Source organism: Cetorhinus maximus, chromosome 11 (assembly GCF_964194155.1).
Source record: "Cetorhinus maximus chromosome 11, sCetMax3.hap1.1, whole genome shotgun sequence".
In the NCBI taxonomy this organism is placed as follows: domain Eukaryota; kingdom Metazoa; phylum Chordata; class Chondrichthyes; order Lamniformes; family Cetorhinidae; genus Cetorhinus; species Cetorhinus maximus.
Window position 1 is genome coordinate 4313166 of NC_135889.1, and position 24753 is coordinate 4337918.

The following is a 24753-nucleotide window of genomic DNA, read 5'->3' on the forward strand; positions in this document are numbered from 1 at the left end:
GTCGCTACTGCCTGTGACTTTGTATCAGCAAGGATCCATGGACATCTTTTGAGTCAGGCATATAGTCAAGTAATCAGCCAATGTAACTGTTAGGACCCAGGCTAGACCAAGACCTGTGCAGAGCTGTACATAGTTGTTGCTATTAATGAACTTTGTGTAATTGTGTTCGACCAGAACGCTTGTCAGTCTCAATATCTTACTGAGTTTAGATAGCATAGGGACAGGTCCCCTCAGGTCTACATCAAGATCCCCTCTCCATAAGGTGGCAGCAAACTGCGACAAACCACATCACCTACCACCACCTGGAAGTTCCCCTCCAAGTCACTCACCATCCTGACTTGGAAATATATCACCGTTCCTTCACTGTCGCTGGGTCAAAATCCTGGAACTCCCTCCCTAACAGCACTGTGGGTGTACCTACACCGCATGGACTGCAGCGGCTCAAGAAGGCAGCTCACCACCACCTTCTCAAGGGGCAATTAGGGATGGGCAATAAATGCTGGCCCAGCCAGCGATGCCCACATCCCATGAATGAATAAATAAAAGGAAAATCCCATCAATTAAAAAACAAGGATCGCCCAACCTCTGTAAATCTCCAGCCCCAACCACCAGGGCATATCACACACTCCTCTGACTCTGGCCTACTTGACCCTTGCCTCCTTTCCTCCTCTGCAGCCTGATCCTCCCCCACTGAAAGAAAGCAGCCACAATGGCAGCATAACCTTCAGCCGCCGCCACTATCCTGCGTGCTGGAACACCAAGGGTTGCTTTTCTGCTCTTCAGCGTCAAGAGTTGCCAAGATCAGAGATTAGGAAGCGGGGGCTGAGTGCTACATTGCCCCCAGCCTTTTCCACTGTCACAGCACATGTGGGACATCTTAATGTGGCCTACAGTGTTCATATGAAAAGCAACAGCATCTTTTCCACGCCTATTTGCACTGACATCTCCCAGTTGTTTCGGGCGGGGTTTGCTGAATGCTTGCTTCGCTTAGCAGAAGTGAGGCTAAGGAAAATTGCAGGAAAGGTGCAATCCTTAAAAGGGCTGCATCCTCCAACCTCCCCCGTTTCTCGCCCCCGGCAAACCCCCTCCAATTTCGTTGCAAGACGGGGGGCAAAAGTTTTCATACAGTTTGTCTGTTGGCACTTTAATGAAACGTGTTTTCTTTTCCTGTGTCTGAAAAGTACATTTCTGTGGAGTGTAAACGAGCTGATTATTATCTGCGAATTCAGCAGAACGCCCAACTCTAACTCAGGAATTTACAAGGGTTATGGCAAAACAGAGAGTTCCGGCTGGTGGCAGAAGAAGTGACTGGAAAAGCTGCCGCGTACAGCGCACGCTAACACGGGAGCTCTGAAAGCAGAGCACAGGAACACCCCAGCGGTCAGCGGGTCAAGAATCAGTTTGGCCTTGCGAGCTGGTGCTGAAGCTTCGACCACTTCACCACTTCTCCTAGTTAAAGGCGCGTGGTGCGAAACAAGATTTGCTCGGGAAATGGGCAGGAGCCGAATCCAGACTGGTCACACCAAACATATCTGCATGCCGAGATTTTCAGCCACTGCCTCCTCCACTCAGAAGGTTGTGAGTTCAAATCCCACTCCAGAGACTTAGAAACACAGAAAATAGCAGCGGGAGTAGGTTAATTGAGCACTTTGAGCCTGCTCCGCCATTCGTAACACGATAGAATTCTTCATTCGGACGCAAAGTGAAGTAGTCCAGTCCGAAGCTAGGGCCGGAATTTCCCCTCGTCGGCGGGGGGCTCGGTGGGAGTGGGCAGGTGGGGTGCGTACGGGAAGCTGACCTCCGCCCGCCATCGGCTCCTCACCCCCATTTCCAGCGTTTTCTGTTTTTTTGTTTGGAATAGTGGATGCGTTGGTCGTCAACATCCAGAATTCTGTCGTTTCTGGAACAACCCCAGCAGATTAGAGGGTGACAAATGTAACCCCACTGCTTAAAGAAGGAGGGAGGGAGGAAAACAGCGCATTACAGACCGGTTAACCTGACATCAGTGGTCGGGAAAATGCTAGGGTCTATTATAAAGGATGTGATAACAGGACACTTAGAAAATATCAATGGGATTGGACAATGTCAACATGGGTTTACGAAAGGGAAATCATGTCTGACACACTTACTGGAGTTTTTTTGAGGACATAACTAGCAGAATAGATAAAGGAGAACCAGTGGATGTGGTGTATTTGGATTTTTGTAAAGCTTTTGATAAAGTGCCACATAAGAGGGTAATGTGTAAAATTAAAGCACATGGGATTGGGGGTAATATATTACAATGAATTGAGAATTGGTTAGCAGACAGGGAACAGAGAGTAAGACCATAAGACATAGGAGTAGAAGTAGGCCATTTGGCCCATCGAGTCTGCTCCGCCATTCAGTGAGATCATGGCTGATTTGATAACTCTCAACTCACTTTCCTGCCTTTTCCCCATAACCCTTGAATCCTTTCCTGATTAAAAATCTGTCTATCTTAGTCTTGAATATACTTGACGACCTAATCTCTACAGCCCTCTGCGGTAAAGAATTCCACAGATTCACTACACTCAGAGAAGAAATTCCTCCTCATCTCTGTCTTAAATGGGAATAAGGTAGGAATAAATGAATAGGAATAATCGGGTCTGTTTTGGAGTGGCAGGCGGTGACTAGTGGGGCACTGCAGGGATCACTCCTTGGGTCCCAGCTATTCACAGTATATATCGACGATTTAGATGAGGAATGTAATATTTCCAAGTTTGTTGATGACACAAAACTTGGTGGGAATATGAGCAGCGAGGAGGATGTTAAGAGGCTTAAAGGTGATTTAGACAGGCTAAGTGAGTGGGCAAATACATGGCAGATGCAGTATAATGTATAACTGTGAAGTTATCCACTTTGGTAGGTAAAACAGAATGACGGAGTATTATTTAAATGGTGATAGATTGGGAAATGTTGATGTACAAAGGGATCTGGGTGCCCTTGTACACCAGCCACTGAAAGCAAGCATGCAGGTGCAGCAAGCAGTTAGGAAGGCCAATGGTATGTTGGTCTTCATTGTGAGAGGACTTGAGTACAGGAGCAAAGATGTCTTACTGCAGCTGTACAGGGCCTTGGTGAGACCACACCTGGAATATTGTGTGCAGTTTTGGTCTCCTTACCTAAGAAGGGATATACTTGCCATAGAGGGAGTGCAGTGAAGGTTCACCAGACTGATTCCTGGGATGGCAGGATTGTTGTATGAGGAGAGATTGGGCGGAACAGGCTCAAAGGGCTGAATGGCCTACTCCTCTTCCTATTTTCTATGTTTCTATGTTTCAATATGATCATGGCTGATCCTCTATCTCAACGCCATACTCCCACTCTCTCCCCATACCCCTTGGCACCTTGACTGTCCAGAGATTTATCTATTTCCTTCTTAAATATATTCAGTGACTTGGCCTCCACAGCCTTCTGTGGTAGAGCATTCCATAGGTCCACCACCCTCTGAGTGAAGAAATTTCTCCTCATCTCAGTCCTAAATGGTCTACCCTGTATCCTGAGACTGTGACCCCTTGTTCTAGACACCCCCCCAGACAGAGGAAACATCATCCCTGCATCCAGTCTGCCCAGCCCTGTCAGAATTTTATACCTTTCAATGAGGTCCCCTCTCATCCTTCTAAACTCCAGTGAGTATAGGCCTAGTCGATCCAACCTCTGCTCCTGAGCACAAATATCTGGCTACCACTCCAAATGCAGTACAGAGGGAGTGCTGCAGTGTTGGAGGTGCCACTTATCAGGTAGGACTTTAAACTGAGGCCCTGTCTGCCCTCTCTGGTGGATGTAAAGATCCCATGGTACTACTTTGAAGAAAAGCAGGGGAATTCTACCTGGTGTCCTGACCAATATTTATCAATCAACAATGCTAAAAACAGAATATCTGATCATTATAACGTTGGTGTGTGTGGGAGCTTGCTGTGTGCAAATTGGCTGCCACTTTTCCTACATTTACAACAGTCACCATACCTCAACAAGTGCCTCATTGGCTGTAAAGTGCTTTGGGATGTCCTGAGCTCATTAAAAGTGCCATATAAATTCTTTCTACCTGACAATAACTCAGGTATACTGTATGCATCAACCTGCATGCACTGCCATTGAGGGTCAAGGCCATCTGCTCAGATACCTATTCCTCTTTCAAACAGTGCACCTTCTTCCATCTCTCCTGCCCCTCATTTAAGGCCATGGAAATCTACCACCATGGCAACCTCTTCACCAAGATTCCCCTCCCACTGTCTTTGTACTGAGTGCCAAGTTCAGCCTCCCACAGTAACAGCCCTTGCTATGTTCCTGTCCTCCCATTCTTAATTCACCTTCCTATTCTCATCAACAACCCCAGCGATGGTCATACTCTGGACTGTTTCTGGTATCTAATTCACCAGGGTATTTTGTCCAACTTTGCTCCCTCTATGATATTTATTACTGACAAAGATTTCTCTGGCCACAAGCTCACCTCCCTCACTGTCCTTATTTACCTTGTCTAATGTAACCCGCATCCTCCAACCCTGACAGAAGACCTCACTCACCAATGCTCTCCAACTCCCAACCGTCTCTTCTGGCCTCCAGCCAGCATTGCTCCTGTTAACCTAAGCAGCTTGTTTATATCTGTCATTGATTCCAAAGGCAGTCGACCCATATAAATACTGTGGCTACAGGAACAGGTTAGAGGCTAGGAATTGTGGGGCGAGTAACTTATCTCCTGACTCCCCAAAGCCTGTCCACCATCTACAAGACACAAGTCAGGAGTGTGATGGAATACTTTACACTTGCCTGGAGCTCCCACAACACTCAAGAAGCTCAACACCATCCAGGACAAAGCAGCCCACTTGATTGGCACCCCATCCACCACCTTAAACATTCACTCCCTCCACCACCGATGCACAGTGGCAGCAGTGTGTACCATCTACAAGATGCACTGCAGCAACTCACCAAGGCTCCTTCAGCAGCACCTTCCAAATCCACAACCACTACCATCTAGAAAGTCAAGGGCAGCAGACACATGGGAACACCACCACCTGGAAGTTCTCCTCCAAGTCACTCACCATCCTGACTTGGAAATATATCGGCCGTTCCTTCACTGTCACTGGGTCAAAATCCTGGAACTCCCTCCCTAACAGCACTGTGGGTGTACCTACACCACATGGACTGCAGCGGCTCAAGAAGGCAGCTCACCACCACCTTCTCAAGGGCAATTAGGGATGGGCAATAAATGCTTGAGAGACACCCACATCCCAAAAATGAATAAAAAGGTTCCTCCATCTCCACCAAATCTTTTGTTAACTGCTACACTTATCACTCTCCCACTAAGGCTTCTAACTCCTCACTGTAATGCAGAATGCATTTAGTGAATGACTGGTCTGGTCATCATCATCATCAAAATCAGCTCGAGGGCTCAATACTTCTTTTGGCACTGCCAGACCCTTCCACTACTGAAACGTTAGGATCCCCTCTTCCTCAGCCCCAAGTCCTGGCGAAGCCCCTAATGTCTCCCAACTCTGTGACCTGGTTAAACCTCTCAGTACAAAAGGACCACGGAGGTTAAGGGATGGTGAGCGGCTCCCCGAATACTCCATCCCCTCAGCGGTGCCTCATCTTTCTTGCATCGTGTTAAACTCCTCACCTCGAGCAATAGGTCTCCCTCAGAAAGCAGGGGCTGACCGTTCTGCTGTCTGTTCCCGGGGAAGTGTGCCATCTTGTCTGTCGACCAGCCAACCTTGTTTCTCTTCATGCTTGCTGTAAATAACACAAAACAAAATGGACACAGTTTAGAAAGGGAACAGGGGGATGATAAATTAATTCATGCTTCTCTTTTCGGAAAGAATTAGAACCAGACGAGAAGTCACTGAGTAAAGACAGTGGTCACCAAGTGTTTTGCTTTAATAAAACATTGGCTTATTCGGACCGGGGCAGATTAATGAATCAGCACTGGCAGGGGTTTACAGATCAAGCAAATCCTAACAGTCCATTTGTACAATTCCTGCCTGTTTGTCCCTTCCTTATTATCTGTGCTCCACGAGCAAATCTAACAGCTTCTAGAAACTCCGTCACATCCACAATCCGCATACGTTTCACACATGTAAATTTCCACAGTAAATGGGAAACATTAATTAAAACCCGCAGTTTACAAGGGTCGATGGTGCTTATATCTCATCAACTGATGCAATACACTCTATGGTTCCACTTTACAAAATTCTTATGCACTGCACTGCCTAATGTGAAAGCAGCTCCAACCAAAGTCTGAACATCCCCACAACAAAGGGTGTTGTAGCATTCTCTGATTGGGGGGAAAACAGCTTAGAGGATACACTGGCTGCTGGGTGAATATACATTGCATAGCCAGGGAAACCTGGGTCAAACTTCAGCTAATTTTTTTTAGTTCATGCGATGTGGGCGTCTCTGGCTGGACCAGCATTTATTGCCCATCCCTAATTGCCCCTTGAGAAGGTGGTGGTGAGCTGCCTTCTTGAGTCGCTGTAGTCCATGTGGTGTAGGTACGTCCACAGCGCTGTTAGGGAGGGAGTTCCAGGATCTTGACTTGCTGTACCTGCAGACTAACTTTTTGTGACTCATGTACTAGAACACCTAGATCCCTCTCCACCTCAGAGTTATGCAGCTGTTCTCCATTTAAGTAACGCTCTGCTTTTTTATTCTTCCTGCAAAAGTGAACAACTTCACATTTTCCCACATTAAACTCCATTTGCCAGATCTTTGCCCCCTCACTCAATCTATCTATATCCATCTGCAACCTCATGCCCTCTTCACAACATGCTTTCCTACCTATCTTTGTGTCATCTGAAAATTTACCATGTCTTCATTCTCCTCATCTAAGTCATTGATGCAAATCGTAAAAAGTTGAGGCCCCAGTACAGACCCCCTGTGGGACTCCACTCGTCCATCCTGCCAATCAAAAAAAGACCCATTTATGCATACTCTCTGCTTTCTGCCAGCCAGCCAATCTTCTATTCATGCTAATATGTTACCCACTACACCATGCACTTATTTTCTGTAATAATCTTTGATGTGACATCTGATCAAATGCCTTCTGGAAATCCAAGTACAGCACATCTACAGGCTCCTTCAAAAAATTTCAATAAATTTGTTAAACGTGATTTTCCTTTTACAAAACCATGCTGACTCTTCCCAATTGCCTTGAACCCTTCTAAGTGCCCAGCTATAACCTCCTTAATGATCGATTCTAATAACACACCCATGACAGACGTCAAGCTAACTGGCCTATAGTTTCCTGTTTTCTGCCTCCCTCCCTGAATAGAGGGGTTATATTTTTCACTCTGATGGACCTTTTCAGAATCTAACGAATTTTGGAAAACTAACACCAGCGTACCTCATTAGCCACCTCTTTTAAGACCCTAGGATGTAGTCCATCGGGACCCGGAGACTTGCCAGTCCGCAGCTCCATCAATTTGCTCAGTACCGTTTCCCTAGTGATTTCAATTTCACCAAGTTCCTATCTCCCGTTCACCTCCTGATTTACAGCTATTACTGGAATGTTTTTGTATCCTCTATAGTGAACACAGAAGCAAAATATTTGTTCATTCCTTCTGCCATGTCCTTATAATCTACTATTAACTCCCCACTGTCACTCTGTAGAGGACCAACACTCGCCGTACAGGTACTTAAAAAGGAAAAGAGTAAGTAGAAACTCTTGCTATCCGTTTTTACATTTCTAGCTAGCTTCCTCTCATACTCTAATGTCTTTCCCCTGATTAACCTTTTAGTCATTTTCTGCTGTTCTTTATATTCTGTCCAATCATCTGTCCTGACACTCAACTTAGCGGAGATGTAAGCTTTTTCCTTATGTCTGATTGCACCCTGGTATGTGTCTACACTTTCAGTGCAAGAGAGACAAAACATGGGCAAGGAGCTATGGAAATGTCCAAAACTGTAAATGAAATTCAAGCACTCAGTGCAGATCCCAATGATTTTTCAACCATTTGAGCTTTGATCTTACAAGTCTGTGCTGACCTCTGTACATCAGACACAGCCTCCAACGAACTAAGACCTCTGAAGATCTTGCCAGGCACATGAATTAATTGCATTTGGGTATTTTTGAATGAAAAGCCTCTCTCTGTTCTCCCCTTTTTAAAATGTGTGATAAATGATCGACTCGTTCAAATTCACAGGAGGTGAACATCGAGCATGGACTCGATGGGCTGAATGGTCTCCTTCTCTGCTCCCATGATTTTAACAGACAATGTCACAGTTGGGAAAATGAACTCCAGTTCTTTAACCTCTCCACAGCATTTGCCTTTTGTGTGTGTGACAGAATTGAACCAGCTACGAGTGGGCTCGAGAATGGGGCAGAAAACGTGTTATTCAGGACTAAGAAACGTTTTGGGGCCCTCCAGAGACTCTCACCATGAGTTCGTTCAAACCCAGCGACTGTGGTCCTGACTGAAATTCTGGTCCAGTCACGACCCTATGGACTGGCTCCTGGTCCTCGTGGCTTTGAACTGCACTGAAATGAGGGGCAAAGGATGGGCTGTCTCTGCACACTCTGCCAACCAGCGCCATAGTACTTCAAAACTGGGCAGCCCTCCGGCTTGGGGACCACACATGCTCAGGAGAAACATCGGAACCGTGCGGGTCAGAGGCCCCGAGTGGATTCAGTGATAAGTTTAATGCTCTCGACATTATTGATATCAGAGACCCGACCCAAACCTTTGCTTGGGGGCTCCCCTCAAGGTAAACGACGCTCCTGTCGATGACCCTGTGAAGAGTGCGGTCAAAGTTTATTTCAGGATACCTCCTCCACTACCAACTTCTCTACCTATCATTGCAATTTGCCTGCTCCAGTTTGGACTGGGTGTCAAGCTAAGGGGGTGAAACTTGGAAATTGGGAAGGATTTTTACAACCCGTAATGTTACAGAGATCATAGCGCTGGCTTTTTTCATGTCTGAATACACTGCAACGTCTTTCTCTCCAATTTTTGTTGCACCTACATACCTGCGTCTTCCAGGATTCCATCTACCTGTATTGACTAGTCTCTACATGTCGAGCACTGAGAGGCTGAACCGCTCTGCTGAGAGGGTGCAAGCACTAAGAGGAACAATGCTGAGATTCATCCACCAGCTAAATGCACTCTCAATCTTTTTTTCCCCTCTTGTGTGCAAGGGGATTCTTAAACCTAAAATCTCACACGATTCCAGAGCTGGAACAGAGCTGCCCTGTCTTTCAACAAATGAACAAGTTGCCGGGTCTTAAGGAGTTGAGTTACAGGGAAAGATTAAACAAGTTAGGACTTTATTCCTTGGAGCGTAGAAGAATGAGGGGAGATTTGATAGAAGTTTACAAAATTGTGAGGGGTATAGACAGAGTAAATGCGAGTAGGCTCTTTCCACTTAGATTAGGAGAAATAAACACGAGAGGACGTGGCTTTAGGGTGAAAGGGGAAAGGTTTAGGGGGAACATTAGGGGGAACTTCTTCACTCAGACAGTGGTGAGAGTGTGGAACGAGCTACCATCTGACGTGGTAAATGCGGGCTCACTCTGAAGTTTTAAGAATGAATTAGATAGATACATGGATGGGAGAGGTCTGGAGGGTAATGGACTAGGTGCAGGTCAATGGGACTAGTGGAATAATATTTCGGCACAGACTAGAAGGGCCGAATGGCCTGTTTTCTGTGCTGTAGTGTTCTATGGTTCTATGGTTCTATGATTACCAAGTGAGGTGAACGCAAATTCTTGTCACCATAAAATCCATGACCCACACCAGGGTGGACTTAACTTAACCTGAGCATTGCACTCTTCAATTTACCGACACACAACAAGAGCTTACATTTATATGGTGCCTTTAATGTAAAAACACACCCCAAGGTGCCTCACGGGCGCATTATAAAGCGAAATTTGCCACCGAGCCCAATAAGGCAATATTCGGGCAGATGGCCAAAAGCTTGATCAAAAAAGGTACTTTTCCTTAAAGGAGGAGAGGGAGGCAGAGGTGCGGGGAGGATTAGGGAGGGAATCCCAGAGCTCGGGGGCTCAGGCAGCTGAAGACATGTCCGCCAATAGCGAGCGATTGAAATCAGGGCTGTTCAAGAGGCCGGAACTCGAGGGGCGCAGAGGTCTCGAAGGATTGTGGGGGGGCTGCAGAGACCGGGAGGGGTGAGGCCACGGAGGGATTTGAAAACAAGGATGAGAATTGTAAAGTCCAGGAGTTGCTTGACCAGGAGCCAATGTGTGTCCGTGAGCACAGGGGTAATGGGTAAATGGGATATGGTGTGAGTTAAGACATGGGCAACAGAGTTTTGGGTGAGCTCAAGTTTATGTAGGTTGGAAGGTGGAAGGCCAGCCAAGAGTGGATTGGAATAATTGAGTCTAGACAGATCTGAAGTTCAAATTTTCCTCTGCTGGTCCACTAAGGGAAAAAAAACTATCCTAGTATCCTTCAGAACAAAGACTTTATATTGGTGATGTCAACTTCTAAACACAGGATAGAGCTCTCCCCACAATCCTGTTTGCCCACCCTGACTTGGAACTACATCACCGCTCCTTCACTGCCACAGAGACAAAATCCTCCCTAACCGCACTGTGGGTGTACCTAACACCACATGGAGTGCAACAGTTCAAGAAGGCAGCTCACCCCCCGCCTTCCCAAGGGCAACTAGGGATGGGCAATAAATGCTGGCCTTGCCAGAGAGAGCCCGAGAATAAATTTAAAATGTCTTATAAAGGTCAAGATGATCAAATGTTCTCCAGAATACAATAGCTCCTGCGTCGCAGCTGACAGTAAAACAGGAGGGAGAAGTTGGGGGGAGGGGGGTGGGTGGTGCAGAGTGGGCTACAGGGAGGAAAAGGGAGAGAATGTTAGATCAGTAGCGGGCTGGGTTAAATAGCGATTCAGACCAGAGAGCGAATGAATGTTCAGGAGTTCTATTTTAGTACCTTAGAGGCTTAAGGACTATTTCAGCTGGGCTTCAGGAGATGGGTCAGCGTGGATGACCATCCTGTTAAGAGGCAGAATACAAAGGCCCAAATAAACTCTCCTTATCCCATGTGTGCACTCGTTTTCTCCAAAGAGAAGCAGAAGGAGAGTCATTTCAGATGTTTTGCACCCCTGCGATTTAGCTTAAAAATTGAGCCAGATTGCAGGGGCCACCACTGCAGTGTATATTACTGGGACTTTCAGCATGAACACTGAGCTATAGCTACCAGAATAGAATTAGATGTTGACCTTTCGATCGAGAGACTCAACTTTCTCCAGGGGACGCTTTTACAGAACTACAACCAAAAGTTATTTTTCCTTATTTTTCGAGATTTCTCCCTCATTCACCATAGTTGACACGTGGCTCGCTCAAGCCTCTAAGCACAGCCAGCGCGGAGAACTAAAGCTGAGGAGGATCAAGACCAGGAAACAGGAGGCCAGGCCAACGTTACATCAACCCCCAAGTCAGCTGCTGCTCCGATAGTTTGCCATGCGAGAGTCTGAAACGAGGCCATCAGCTGAGCGTCAGAAACACGGAGCCAGTTCGAAAAAAAAAACAAACACGTTGGGAATTTTACCGGTTTACATGGGTCTGAGCAGCACCCCCAAATTTCACCTCGGAACTGAAGTCTCTTTCTCCCGGCCCAGGCACTAACTACCTCTGATGTCAAACAAAAAATCCTTTCCCGTTAAGTTGTACATGGCAGCAAAGGTTTCGGGTCGGAGGGTGTTGGCGGCAAGTCAGCGTACACCGCGAGTTTCAAGTTGGGAAGAAAACGCTCCAAGCTGGACTCCAGCAGCAGGTAATCGGGAGTAGCACCGGGAACTGGCAGAAGAGGTTGCGTTTAGTGCGAGGGGGAGGGGATAATCTCTCACATGCCGACACAGTTTTTTTCGACATCAGTTTATGTCCTGCAGTCCTGACCCACAGGGTTGGGACAAAGCCACACACGCACACACACATACACGCACGCACACACGCACACACGCACAAGCAAAAAAGCAGGCTGCTTCTGATCTTAGCCTCCTTGAGATTTTACTGTGCATATTTTCAAAGAGCAATTGCTCTCCCAATCTTCAGGGCGTGTTAGGTTAGCCACAGTTTACTTCCAAGCAAGTCTGTGCGAGTCTACGCATGACACAGAAAGCTGAATGCATCGTGTCAGCACTTGGGCAAAGGGTTTTCAATAGCAAAGTTTATTTAATTGCATATTATGAAAATTAATTATAGGGGAGGGGGGGATCACAATTTCTTCCCTTCTCATACACGTTTCTTCTCTTCTCTCTCTCTCAAAGGTGCTGGCTCAGGCTGGGGTACATTTCCATGGTGCTGACCGAACGTTATTCTCTTGCCCAGTTTCCCATTCCTCAGGGTGGATTTTACACTCCCCACAGTGGCAGGTTTGAAGGTGAGGGGGGGGTGGTGGAATACGAAATCCTTCCCACCACATGTCCACCCACCCCTGACCTGACCGAAGTTTAACGGTGAGAAGGGGAAGTGGGGGAGGGGTTAGTTAGCCTCGGGTGGCGCACGCACCCTTGGGCCTATATTGAGGCCTATAAGTGGCCAGTTAAGGGGAGGCCCACTTCATACGGGAAGCCTGGCAGCTTCCGCTACACAGCCTAGTATCGGCCAACTGGGGGGACATCCTTTGGAGGCTCCCTGGGCCCGTCAAAGGCAACCCCTGCGAGGTGAGCCCCTCCCCTTTAAATCTGTCTCTCCCCAACTCCCCCTGCTATCCATCCCAGCCTCAAGAACCCAGCCTCCTACTACCCCCACATATGCCCCTTGCTGGCAACCCCTCCCCCTTCCGAGATGGGACTGACCTGTCAGTCCAGGCCCCTCGGCAGTGGCTCTTGGTGGTACTGTAAGGCCTGCAGAGATGCCGGTCAACATCCTGCCTTAAAGCAATTAACTCCCAGTGTTGAATTGTTGTGGGGCAGCCATCGGGACTGCCCCCCACCCGCCACCACCCCACCACCCCAAACGTTTGAACTGGGGGTGGGGTGACCACAACACCCCATAAGACCCAGCCCCTCATGCGTGACCTCACTGTGACTGTGGGTTAGCACATCGTTGGGGGGGGTGCGGGGTCAACGCCATGGACCCCCGACACGCTTCCCAGGAGGAGGAGCCCCGCCTAACACGTTCTTTTTAAATTCTCATTCCAGCTCTGAGATATCAAAGTCAAATACGTGCTCAAAACCGGCAGAATCCACCAGGCTGTCTCAGATAAGGGAGGGGTAGAACCCGGGGTCTCGCTGCTCCTGGTGTATTTACCCATCCAGCCATTGGGGATCATGAGTATCAACATCACACAGTCCTGTCAGGGACGAAGATAAGCTCAACAATTAAAGGTTAAGAGTAGGCCACTCGGCCCATCGAGCGTGCTCCACCATTCAATGAGATCATGACTGATCTGGTTATGGCCTAAACACCACTTTGCCGTCTGTTCCCCCATAACCCTCGACTCCCTTGTCGATCAAAAACTTGACTAACTCGGCCTTGAATATATTCTCGGCCTAGCCTCCACTGCTCTCTGGGGAAGAGAACTCCCAAAGCTAATGACCACTTGAGAGAAAAAAAAAATCCTTCTCATCTCTGCCTTCAATGGGGGACTTGGTCCAAAAATGACATACTTTATCTCTGAGGGGGGTTTGAGAAAAGCAAAGTGACCCATTCACACGTAGCAGACTTGTTACCGCTTGGAATCTAACACTGTCATAGTCTCCAAGACTGTGTGTGCAATATAAAATCACCAGATCCCATCTTACAATAAAGCAGAGAAATGTGCCAAATTGGCTATGGAATGTCAGAGCTTGACAAATCAGCCTGGGGGCTAGCTAAAGTGATCCTCACTGTTTCATACGGACAAGGGATTTGGAGATGGGAGGTTCCTGTCGCTGTCTGCTAAGATTGTGATCTTAACCATACCACTAGGAGGAATGTGATGGAATTCTCTCCACTTGCCTGGATGAGTGCAGCTCCAACAGCCCTCAAGAAGCTTGACAACATCCAGGACAAAGCAGCCTGCTTGACTGACACCCTATCCACCACCTTAAACATTCACTCCCTCCACCACCGACGCACAGTAGCAGCAGTGTGCACCATCTACAAGATGCATTACAGGAACTCACCAAGGCTCCTTAGACAGCACCTTTCAAACCCACTTCTACCATCTAGAAGGACAAGGGCAGCAGATAGATGGGAACACCACCACCTGGAAGTTCCCCTCCAAGTCACTCACCATCCTGACTTGGAAATATATCGGCCGTTCCTTCACTGTCGCTGGGTCAAAATCCTGGAACTCCCTCCCTAACAGCACTGTGGGTGTACCTACACCACATGGACTGCAGCGGTTCAAGAAGGCAGCTCACCACCACCTTCTCAAGGGGCAATTAGGGATGGGCAATAAATGCTGGCCCAGCCAGCGAAGCCCACATCCCGTGAAAGTATGTAAAATGCCCCAGGTGATAACTGCAAGGAGCTGGTCAATTCTGGATCCCTGCCTGTCCAGGTCTAGCTGGAGCAGCTCAAACCAGCAGCAAGCGGGAGCAACCATCATTACTCTCGATAAAAAGCAACCAGTCGCAAAGGGATTGAACCACAACTACAGGAACATGAGGTAACACACACACGCAAAATTTTAATCTGTCCACCAGCAGTGTGTTAAACCCCGACTCGAGAGCGTGTTAAATGAGGGCCCCACGTAGATATACATGAACATTATACTAAATTAGTGGTGCTCACAATACTGTGACTGGTGCCCAGAACAATCCAAGTCCCTCAATTAAGAGCATCACGCAACACCAAAGCTAATTTGTTGTGCAGTTTTTCCAAGAGCTAAACATGACTCATAGGTTTGGTGATGACAGTGATAATTCGGATATCCGTATTTTCTGTTTCTGCTTAAGTGAATGTTATAAACTCTTTTTTTTGGACCAGTGGTGACGGTCCTATTTTAAAACAAGCTGGATGGTATTTTTGCCTCTGGCATGAACACCAATGTAGATGGAAGTAGCGTGTTCTCCCGCTGCTGCTCATACATGTTTGGAGGTGGGGGGTGGGGGGTGGGGGGTAGGGAGACGTCTGCCAGCTTTGTGGGGGAAGGTTCAGGCTGGGAGGGCAGTGGGTCGCGTGCTGCTCTTAGGATGCTGGTGGCTTGCCTGAGAAGGCTGGTGGGGCACAAAACTGGCACCCATGGCCTCAGCCAACCCGAGGCAGGCGTGGCCATCTCGGTTGGTACCTGACTCAGGGGAGCGCCTTGTGTATGGTACTCAGGTCAAAGCCAGGAGAGGGAGACACCGAATGTCGAGGTAGGGGAAAGGATCAGACACTCCAAGAGGGCTGTGCAAGTACTACCTGCACAGAATAACATTGGCTCGAGCTCATCCTATTTTGTTTCTAACCATAATCGGAACTATTTTGTTTTCATTCTTTTTTATTTTAAATTTACATAAATGGCCTGAGTCGCTGATTTTAGCTACCAAGGTTAATGGAAATAGGCCTGGCCAGCAGCCAGCCTGCATGCCTGTGAGATTAATGTCACTGCACAAGGCAAAGCCATGCTTATTTCTGGTGGAGTTCCTCACACGCAGACACTCGCCAGGAGGAAGGGGGTAGGCAGATACAGAGAGAGGTACTCATCATGAAAGGGAGTGGGAGATTGAGGACGGGGCAGGGGGGAGAGAGAGAGGAGGGGGAGGGGGAGAGAGAGAGAGAGAAAGAGAGGGAGAGAGGGAGGGGGAGAGATAGAGAAAGGGAGGGAGAGATAGAGAGAGGGGGAGAGATAGAGAGAGAGGGGGGAGAGACAGGGGGAGAGAGGGGGGGAAGATAGATTGGGGGTGAGAGACAGAGAGAGGGGAAAAAAGGGGGAGAGAGAGGGGGGAAAAGGGGGAGAGGGGGAGAGGGAAGAGGGAGAGGGAAGAGGGAGAGAGGGGGCAAGGAAAAGGGGGAGCGTGGAGAAGAAGGGGGAGAGAGAGAGGGAGGAAAATGAGGGGAGAAAGAGAGAGACAGAGGGAGGAAAAGATGGGGGAGAGAGAGAGAGAGGAAAAGAGGGGGCGAGAGAGAGAGGGAGGGAGAAAGAGAGAGAGAAAGAGAGAGAGGAAAAGAGAGGGAGAGAGAGAGAGAGAGAGAGAGGAAAAGAGGGGGAGAGAGAGGGAGAGAGAAGAGAGAGAGAGAGAGACGAGGGGGGAGATAGAGAGAGAGGGGGGTTGGGGGAGGGGAGGAAAGGGAGAGAGAGAGATGGGGGAGAGAGAGAGCAAGAGAAAGAGAGAGAGGAAAAGAGGGGGAGAGGGAGAGAGAGAGAGAGGAAAAGAGAGGGAGAGGGAGAGGGGAGAGAGAGAGGGAGGAAAGAGGAGAGCGAGAGAAAGAAGAGGAGGAAGAGAGAGAGAGAGAAGAGAGGGGAGAGATAGAGAGAGGGGGGTGGGGGGGAGGGGGAGGAGGGAGAGAGATGGGGGAGAGAGAGAGCAAGAGAAAGAGAGAGAGGAAAAGAGAGGGAGAGGGAGAGGGAGAGGGGAGAGAGAGAGGGAGGAAAGAGGAGAGCGAGAGAAAGAAGAGGAGGAAGAGAGAGAGAGAAGAGAGGGGAGAGATAGAGAGAGGGGGGTGGGGGGGAGGGGGAGGAGGGAGAGAGATGGGGGAGAGAGAGAGCGAGAGAAAGAGAGAGAGGAAAAGAGGGGGAGAGAGGGGGGGGGAAGAGGGGGAGAGAGAAGAGAGAAGAAGGGGGGGGAAGAGAGAAAGAGAGAAGAGAGAGGAGAGATAGAGAGAGAGGGGGGTGGGGGGAAGGGGGAGGGGGGAGAGAGGGAGAGAGATGGGGGGACAGAGGGGGGAGCGAGGGAAAGATGGGGGAGAGGGGTGAAAGAGAGGGAGGAAAAGAGGGGGAGAGAGAGAGGGAGGGAGAGGGAAGAGCAAGAGAGAGAAGGTGGGGGGAAGAGACAGAGAGAGGGGAGGGGGGAGGAGTGGGGGAGAGAGAAGAGGGAGGAAAAGAGGGGGGAGAGATAGAGAGAGAGAGACAGAGAGAGTAAAAGAGGGGGAGAGGGAGAGAGAGAGAAAAAGAGGGGGAGAGAGAGAGAGAGAAAAAGAGGGGGAGAGAGAGAGAGGGAGAAAGAGGAAAAGGGAGGGAGGGGGAGAGAGAGGGGGAGCGGAAAAGGGGGAAGCGAGGGAAAGGGGGCGGGGAGAGAGAGGGTGAGAGAGAGGGAGGAAAAGAGGGGGAGAGAGGGAGGGAGGAAAAGAGGGGTAGAGAGAGTGAGGAAGGAAAAGAGGGGTAGAGAGAGAGAGTGGAAAAGAGGGGGGAGAGAGAGAAAGAGAGGAAAAGAAGGGAGGGGAGAGAGAGGGGGAGGGGGAGAGAGAGAGAGGAAGGAAAAGAGGGGGGAGAGAGAGAGGAAAAGAGGGGGGAGAGAGAGAGGAAAAGAGGGGGGAGAGAGAGAGAGGAAAAGAAGGGGGAGAGAGAGAGGAAAAGGGGGGGAGAGAGAGAGACAGGGGGGAAAAGATGGGGACAGAGAGAGAGAGAGAGAGAGAGAGGAAAAGAGGGGAGAGAGAGAGAGAGAGAGAGGAAAAGAGGGGAGAGAGAGAGAGAGAGGAAAAGAGGGGGAGAGAGGAGGAGAGGGGGAGGAAAGAGAGAGAGAGAGAGAGAAAGAGGGAGAAGGAGAAGGGGAGAGAGATCCTTCTTCCTTTTAAATGAATGTTTGAAAATGAATATGTGAGACAGAATCATCCAGCACAAATCAAGTCCATTCAGCCCATCCTGTTGGAGCTGGCCTCACTGTTCCAGTTACCATTGATGTGTCTCCCTGTAACAGCCTGAGGACACTGACTCATTGCAGATCATTGCATACAAATCTGGCCACCATATTATATTGAGAAAATAGAGGCAATGGGGAGGGTGCAAAAAAAGATCCAAGGATGAGACCAGGGGTTTAAGGATATACACTCAGGGAAGGTTGAACAGGTCAGGACTCTTTTCTCTTGCAAAAAGGTGGCTGAGGGGGTGACCTAACAGAGGTCGTTAAAATGCTGAAAGGTTTGGATCGAGTGGATACAGAGAGAATGTTTCCTCTTGTGGGGAAAAGTGTAACTGGATGTCATCCACATAAGATAGCCAGCAAGAAACCCCATAGGGAATTCAGAACAAGCTTCTTCACCCAGAGAGTGGGGAGAATGTGGAACTCGCTAGCACAGGGAGTGGCTGAGGTGAATCGTGTGGATGTATTTAAGAGGAAACTAGACAAGCATAAGCGAGAGAGAGAGAGAGGAAGAGAAGTTTCTGCTGGGGGAGTTGGGTGAGGAAGCATAAGAAAGTCGAGCACAAATGTCAGCACGGACTGGATGGGCCGAATGGCATGTTTAGACTCTGTATATTCTACGTAACCCCACCGATACCCAGACACATCTGGTATCTCACCCAGACACCCAAGTTTACGCATGAACCTCGGCGGCCTGATAGCAAGGCCCCCGATTGTGATCCTGAGGGGGTCTCGAAAGGGCGGATGTGGAGAGGGCGGTTTCCTCTAAGGCAGAGCTGGAGAGCTTCTTGATAAGCAAGAGGGTGAAAGGTTATCGGGGAGTGGGGGGAGGGGGAGGGGGTGGTAGGCAGGAATGCGGGGTTGAGGTTACATTCAGATCAGCCACGATCTTACTGAATGGCGCAGTAGGCCCAAGGGGCCTACTCCTGCTCCTAATTCATAGGTGATGGGCATCACAACGGCACCAATGGCCATCAACAGGGGGTGCCTCACTGAGGATTCCGCCCAACACATTCACCTTTAAATGCGAGTTTTGCGAAGCAAGCGGTGCTTGGTTAGCCCGGTTAGGGTTACCAACCGACCACCAAAGCTCCCCCGAATGGAAGGTGGTGCGAGTTGCGAGAGCGTTGGAGTTGGTCTGACTGATGACCCTGCCTTGTGGCCCGAGGTTATATCGTTGCTGATGAAAAGCTAGACGAAAACACTAAAAGGCCCAGAGACACCGCATTGCGAGACACTTAAGTGGAAAAAAAAAACGGGCTTTATTTTTCTAAGATCTGATTTTTTTTTTTTTGGCGTCTGGTTTACATTTTAGAAGTTTCCAGAGAACCAGCCAATAATCGGACTGGCAGTTGCAAACCAGCCAACAGTTGGGTAATCCTCTGCCTGGTTAACTGAGGGAGTCACAGGGGGTCAACTTTAGCCGGTTGTAGGCAACAAAAAGATTGTGGGGAGGGGGAGGGGGAGGGGAGTGCGGGGGGGGGGAGGAGTGCGGGGGTGGTCAGGGTAAGAACTCCAAGGGCAGGTTTCAATGAATAAAGTGTTCTCGACGTTAGGTCCGTTTCAGCAGAGATAATTAGGTACAGCAGCCACAGCGGAGGACCAGCCCAAAAATATCTCTGCGGTTCAAATAACAGTGCGGGGAGAACCTGCTCAGTGCCGCTCTGTAAAGCGAGATGTTGGGTCCTTAGCTGGTGTGTGTAGCCGCGCTGAGAGGGCCTCAGCTGTAGTCGCTGACTACGAGCTTCCTGTCTGACGATGAACTTCCTGTTTATGTGAGGTCAGGTCAACACCGGTGAGAAGTGTCAGCGGGAGCCACAGCAGAACGCCGGGTCGCAGTGAAAGCCTGAGGCCAAGGCCGAGATTGGCTCCGCAACGGCGAGGAGCTCAACAAACTGCTGGGAGGGGAGGGGGTCGCCCACATAGCCCAGGGTGGGGTGTCCCGCCCAACATCCCAGGGCGGTGCTGCTGCCCAAGAGAAACAGGCCACCCCCCACCCACCCCCCCTCTGCAGGGTTTAGGCCTGAAAGGGGGGGGTGAGATCACGAGAAGGTCAGGAAAGCTGGCGAGGGAGACGACCCGGAGCAGCACGTTTCCAAAGAGCAACGCACATAGCGCCGGAACGCGGCTTCCACGCGTTGCCAACATTCCGAACCCTGTCGCTGAAGGCGCCGCGTAAATGCCAGCCTTCCCTAAGCCTCAGGGCGGGACTGCGGGGCCTGGCCCTCCAAGCAGCCGCCAACGACCACCCTTTTTTAACCTGTGACCCCGTCCTGTAACCCCACCAGGCTAATCGAAGAATGGCCCTCGTCAGCCCTGACCCCCCAGCGAGGAGCACCCTCGCCTCGGAGCAGCGGATTCGAGTCCCACTCCCGGTGCTCGAGTACCAAAGAAGTACCAGGCTGACAGTACCCCACCCCACCAACCCCCTACTGCAGTACCGAGGGTGTGCTGCACTGTCGGAGGAGCCTTTCAGAGGCAGCATTAAATCAAGGCTGTTCACAGCCTCAGGTGGATATAGAAGATCCTGTGGCACTATTTCAAAGAGCAGGGGGAAGCCCTCCCCAGTGTCCTGGCCGGTACGTAACCCTTAACCAATGTCAGATAAGCGGGTGACCCGGTCATTATCACATTCCTGTTTGCGGGAGGCGAATGTTTCCCACTTGACAATAGCCACGGCACTTCACAAATACTTCGTCGACTGTAAAACACTTTGGAATGTCCCGGGGCCATCAAAGGCGCTATATAAATGCAAGTCTCCCTCCAGGAAAGAGGAGACAAGGGCCGCTGATCTCAGTTCAGCCAGCTCCCGCACATTTCGCACTTGGGACAGAAACGCAGGTTCGGCGGTCGAAACGCAAGCGGCTTTTTAAGAGAGAAGTCAAAACGGAAAATTGCTGGAAATACTCAGGCAGCATCTGTGGAGAGAGAGAGAGAGAGAGAAACAAGCCTTAGCTGATCAGGTCGATGACTAGGAATTACGGTTTTATTTAGTGTGTAATGGACCTTTAAGAGCAAGACTTGTTCAGGAGGATCACATGATGTGTAGTAACCAATAGGAGAGAGTGTAGCTCGGGCTAGCTCCGCAGTCAGTGTGGAGATAGAGTTGGAGTTGAAAGCGCGCGTGTAGTTGCTGCTGAGTGTATTGTGAATAAACTTAACGTTTCCATCCAATTCTATCATTAATAGCACAACTCGGCCTCACTACAACAATGACCTTTCATCAGAACTGATCCTCATCCACCTGAACTCTCCTTCTCCACAGGCAGTGCCTGGCCTGCTCAGTATATCCAGCACTTTCTGCTTTAGTTGCTCCCGATTCCCGGCAACTGCAGCGTTTTGCTTCTGTTTATTGAACAGCAAACTGGTTTAGGTCAGAGCCCTTTTGAATCCCTCCCTCTCCTGTACCTTGCTTTGCCAGGGTTTCCATCATACTGGCAGGGGGTGTCAGGTCACAGCGGTAAACACGCCAGACTCATTTCTCCCTTGAAACTGGAGTCCGTGATCTCAGGGGGTCACCACTAATTGTTGTTTCCTGAAACGCCTGTTATTGACGGGCTGCTGTCTGTGGCAAGAGCGTTTTATTTCGGCCGGTTAATGCAGCAATGCAGCCCGTCAAGAGCAAAGAGTAAATGCAGCCGAGGCATTTTTTAAAATAAATTTCTTGGAGGGCAATTTCTTAAAAAAATAAACGAGACACGCTGCATTTCTCAAACTCGCAGAGAAGCTGACCCCCTTTGAGTGTGGCCCAGCTACACGTTTATAGATACAACATTAAATGGCTTTGGCACACAAATTGTAATCGTGTGTGGCGGGTGGGGGGAAATGGATTTGGGGCCACTGGGAGGAACACTAACCTTTCAGAATTTGGCTGGGGTTTGTCACCCGATTGCTTTATCAGCGCTTAAAAAAAAAAATATGTTTCTGTCAGACGAGCGGATAATCAGAAGGTGTACAACACGACATCAACCACAACAGGAAGGTACCTCTTTCAGAAGTTCCACTTCTTCTTTGATAAAAACTACTCCTTTAATTAACTGCACGCACTGTCTTCAAATCACCCCCGCTGCTGCTTTCCTGATGTTGCTATTTCCTCCTCTTAACAAAAAAAAAACAAAGTCCCGACGGGTTTATTCAGAGCGAGGTGAACGATCGGCCGGATCTTCTGGTCATCGGGGACCCACCTCCAGGACGCCGAGCCTTGCCTGGAGCAACAGGACATGGGGTTAAGGGCCAGCCGGCGACCCAGACACGTTAACCTCGCCGACAAATCGAACACAGCAGAGGCTGACCCCCCGGGGCTGGCTGTGCGAGCTGGGGCGCGGGGGTCGCTGGCCTGGGGTGGTCCCAGTTTCTAGCTGCGGCTCCTGCCAGGGCAATGGTGGCACCCTCCCCCCACCCCACCACAACGTTAGGAGGGTCGATATCGGCCTGGAATTCCTCTCCCCCCACCCCACCCCCCACCTCCTCCCCCAGCCCCAGGCCCCCATAGCGATCCCCTGATGGATACGGCTGGGCTGGACATGGCCGTGAGAGTCGGGCGCTGCCTACGCAGGAGTGGCTGGGACCTTGCAGCCCTCGCTTTCTGTGCAGAAGTACCGCGCGTGGCCCAACCTGTGGGGACCGCGCGGGCAGCAGGAGAAGCTTAAACCACGTTTCAACCCTGGTTCGGCGGTAGAACTCGCACCGCTCGGTCATGGGTCAGTGTCAGTCCACGACTGAGAAGCATGTAAGCTAGGCTGATAGGGTCAGTGCAACAGCCAGGGGGTGCAACACTGTCGAAGGTACTGCCTCGTCAGCCCAGGCTGCGTTTGCCGCGTGTGCGAGACGCGCTTCCTGCTTATTTTCGGCCTGACGGTCAACGTCTACAGTTCATAAAACGCCGCATTGGCGTCCCTGAGGATGTGCAAGGCGCTATACAAATGCTTGCGCGTCAGCAGACACGAATGAACGAAGCGAGCCCTGACCCAGCCGCCATCATCGTGAAACACGCAGCTGGGACGTCAGGTTATGGGTTAACAAGCAAGAAGGACGTGATTAAAAACTTTTCAGTCAATGGTGATGGGAAAATACAACTTCCGCTTAGATTGTGACAGGCAGCTGGAGCTCCTTGAACCCCAGTAATGTGTCAAATAACCACAAAGCCGCTGTCTTCAATGATTCCATCGCTCCTCGGTAAACAGACTCCACACTGTCGAGGCGGAAATGATCGTCGCTTTAACCGTTTCCTCGCATGGGGGGTTTCACAAGCCAGAGTTTGACCCAGAGTGGGCACCGCCAGGTCCAGCAAGAGGAGGGCAAGTTCGCCGGCCTGAACTTTGAGTTACTTTTCCAGGGTGATGCCTGCCTGCCCTCACAGCGTACACCCCCCCTTGACCTGGGGCAAGCGTGTGAAGCAGGTCATCGCACACGCACAGAGGTTTCTGGATCATTCCAGGCAACGCTTGGAAGTTGAAATCCCAGGCTGATAGCAGTCAGTAATCGCCAACAGGTGGATGCGGCCTGCTGCAGACACACAGCACGTGTGCACACAGCTATCCTCTTTTTGAGGCACTAAGTCAACGTGTGTTTCTCAAACCAGGAAAGAGTGGAAGTGCAGAGCCCTGCGGAGTGCGTCTCACCCACCAGTACACCCAGCTACTGAGTCGTTGATGGCGCGGGCGCTTAATGTCATTGAGTGAAGGCGATGGACAGCGCTGAATCTGAACAGAGTTAGGTACAGGTCCCTCCTTACACCTCTCGGCCTCTCTCTTCCCCCTTGACCAAGGTTGTTCACCTTCTCCTGATAAGTGTCGGGCCATCCTCCAGTGAAGTGCCCCTGGGATGTTTTAAAACGCTATCTAAATGCAGGCAGTTTCTTTTAGGGTTAGGGCACATGATCGGGGCAGAGGACAGGGAAGTTTCACTCCCCGTTTGACCCACACTCCGATGCAGAATCACAGAATTATTACACCACAAGAGGCCGTTCAGCCCATCGTGTCTGAGCCGGCTGTCCAAATGAGCAACTCACCTCGTGCCACTCCCCCTGCCTCCTCCCTGTAACCCTGCACATTCTTCCTTTTCAGCTAATAATCCAACTCCCTCTTGAATCCCTCGATTGAACCTGCCTCGAACACACACACACACACCCAGGCAACGCATTCCAGATCCCAACCACTCGCTGCGTGAAAAAGATTTTCCGCATTCACCATTGCTTCTTTTGCCAACGACCTGAAATCGGTGTCCTCTCAGTCCCCACCCCTCCACCATCGGGGACAGTTTTTCCCGATCTACTCTGTCTGGGCCCCTCATGATTTTGAATATCTCTTTCAAATACAACCTGCAAATACTCACAGACATCAATGTCCTTCAATATCATTTAACAAATGGATTCAAAATCGGCTTAGTTGTAGGAGACAGAGGGTGATGACAGAAGGATGCTTTAGTGGCTGGAAGCCAGTGTCCAGTGGTGTACCACAGGGATCTGTGCTGGGTCCCCTATTATTTGTCATTTATATAAACGACATAGATGACTATGCGGGGGGTAGGATTAGTAAGTTTGCGGATGACAAAGATTGGCCGGGTGGGTAACAGTGAGGTTGAGTGTCTTGGGCTACAGGAAGATATAGACGGGATGGTCAAATGGGCAGATAAGTGGCAGATGGAATTTAACCCTGAAAAGTGTGAGGTGATACACTTTGGAAGGAGTAATTTGACAAGGAAGTATTCAATGAAAAGCATGACACTAGGAAGTTCTGAGGAACAAAGGGACCTTGGCGTGTGTGTCCATAGATCTCTGAAGGCAGAGGGACATGTTAGTGGGATGGTGGAAAAGGCATATGGGACACTTGCCTTTATCAATCGAGGCATAGATTACAAAAGTAGGGAGGTCATGTTGGAGTTGTATAGAACCTTGATGAGGCCACAGCTGGAGTACTGTGTGCAGTTCTAGTCGCCATATTATAGGAAGGGTGTGATTGCACTGGAGGGGGTGCAGAGGAGATTCACCAGGATGTTGCCTGGGATGAAACATTTAAGTTATGAAGAGAGGCTGGATAGACTTGGGTTGTTTTCG

The 24753-nt window shown here is 49.8% G+C and overlaps 1 protein-coding gene across 1 annotated transcript in view; it reads right to left on the reverse strand.

Annotated features, from left to right (window-relative positions):
• LOC144686954 (aryl hydrocarbon receptor-like) overlaps nt 1–24753 on the reverse strand; it is a 158099-nt gene that overhangs the window by 34179 nt on the left and 99167 nt on the right. The window contains exon 3 of the mRNA XM_078552800.1: nt 5636–5748. Coding sequence (XP_078408926.1) covers nt 5636–5748 — 113 coding nt within the window. The remainder of the gene's footprint in view (nt 1–5635; nt 5749–24753) is intronic.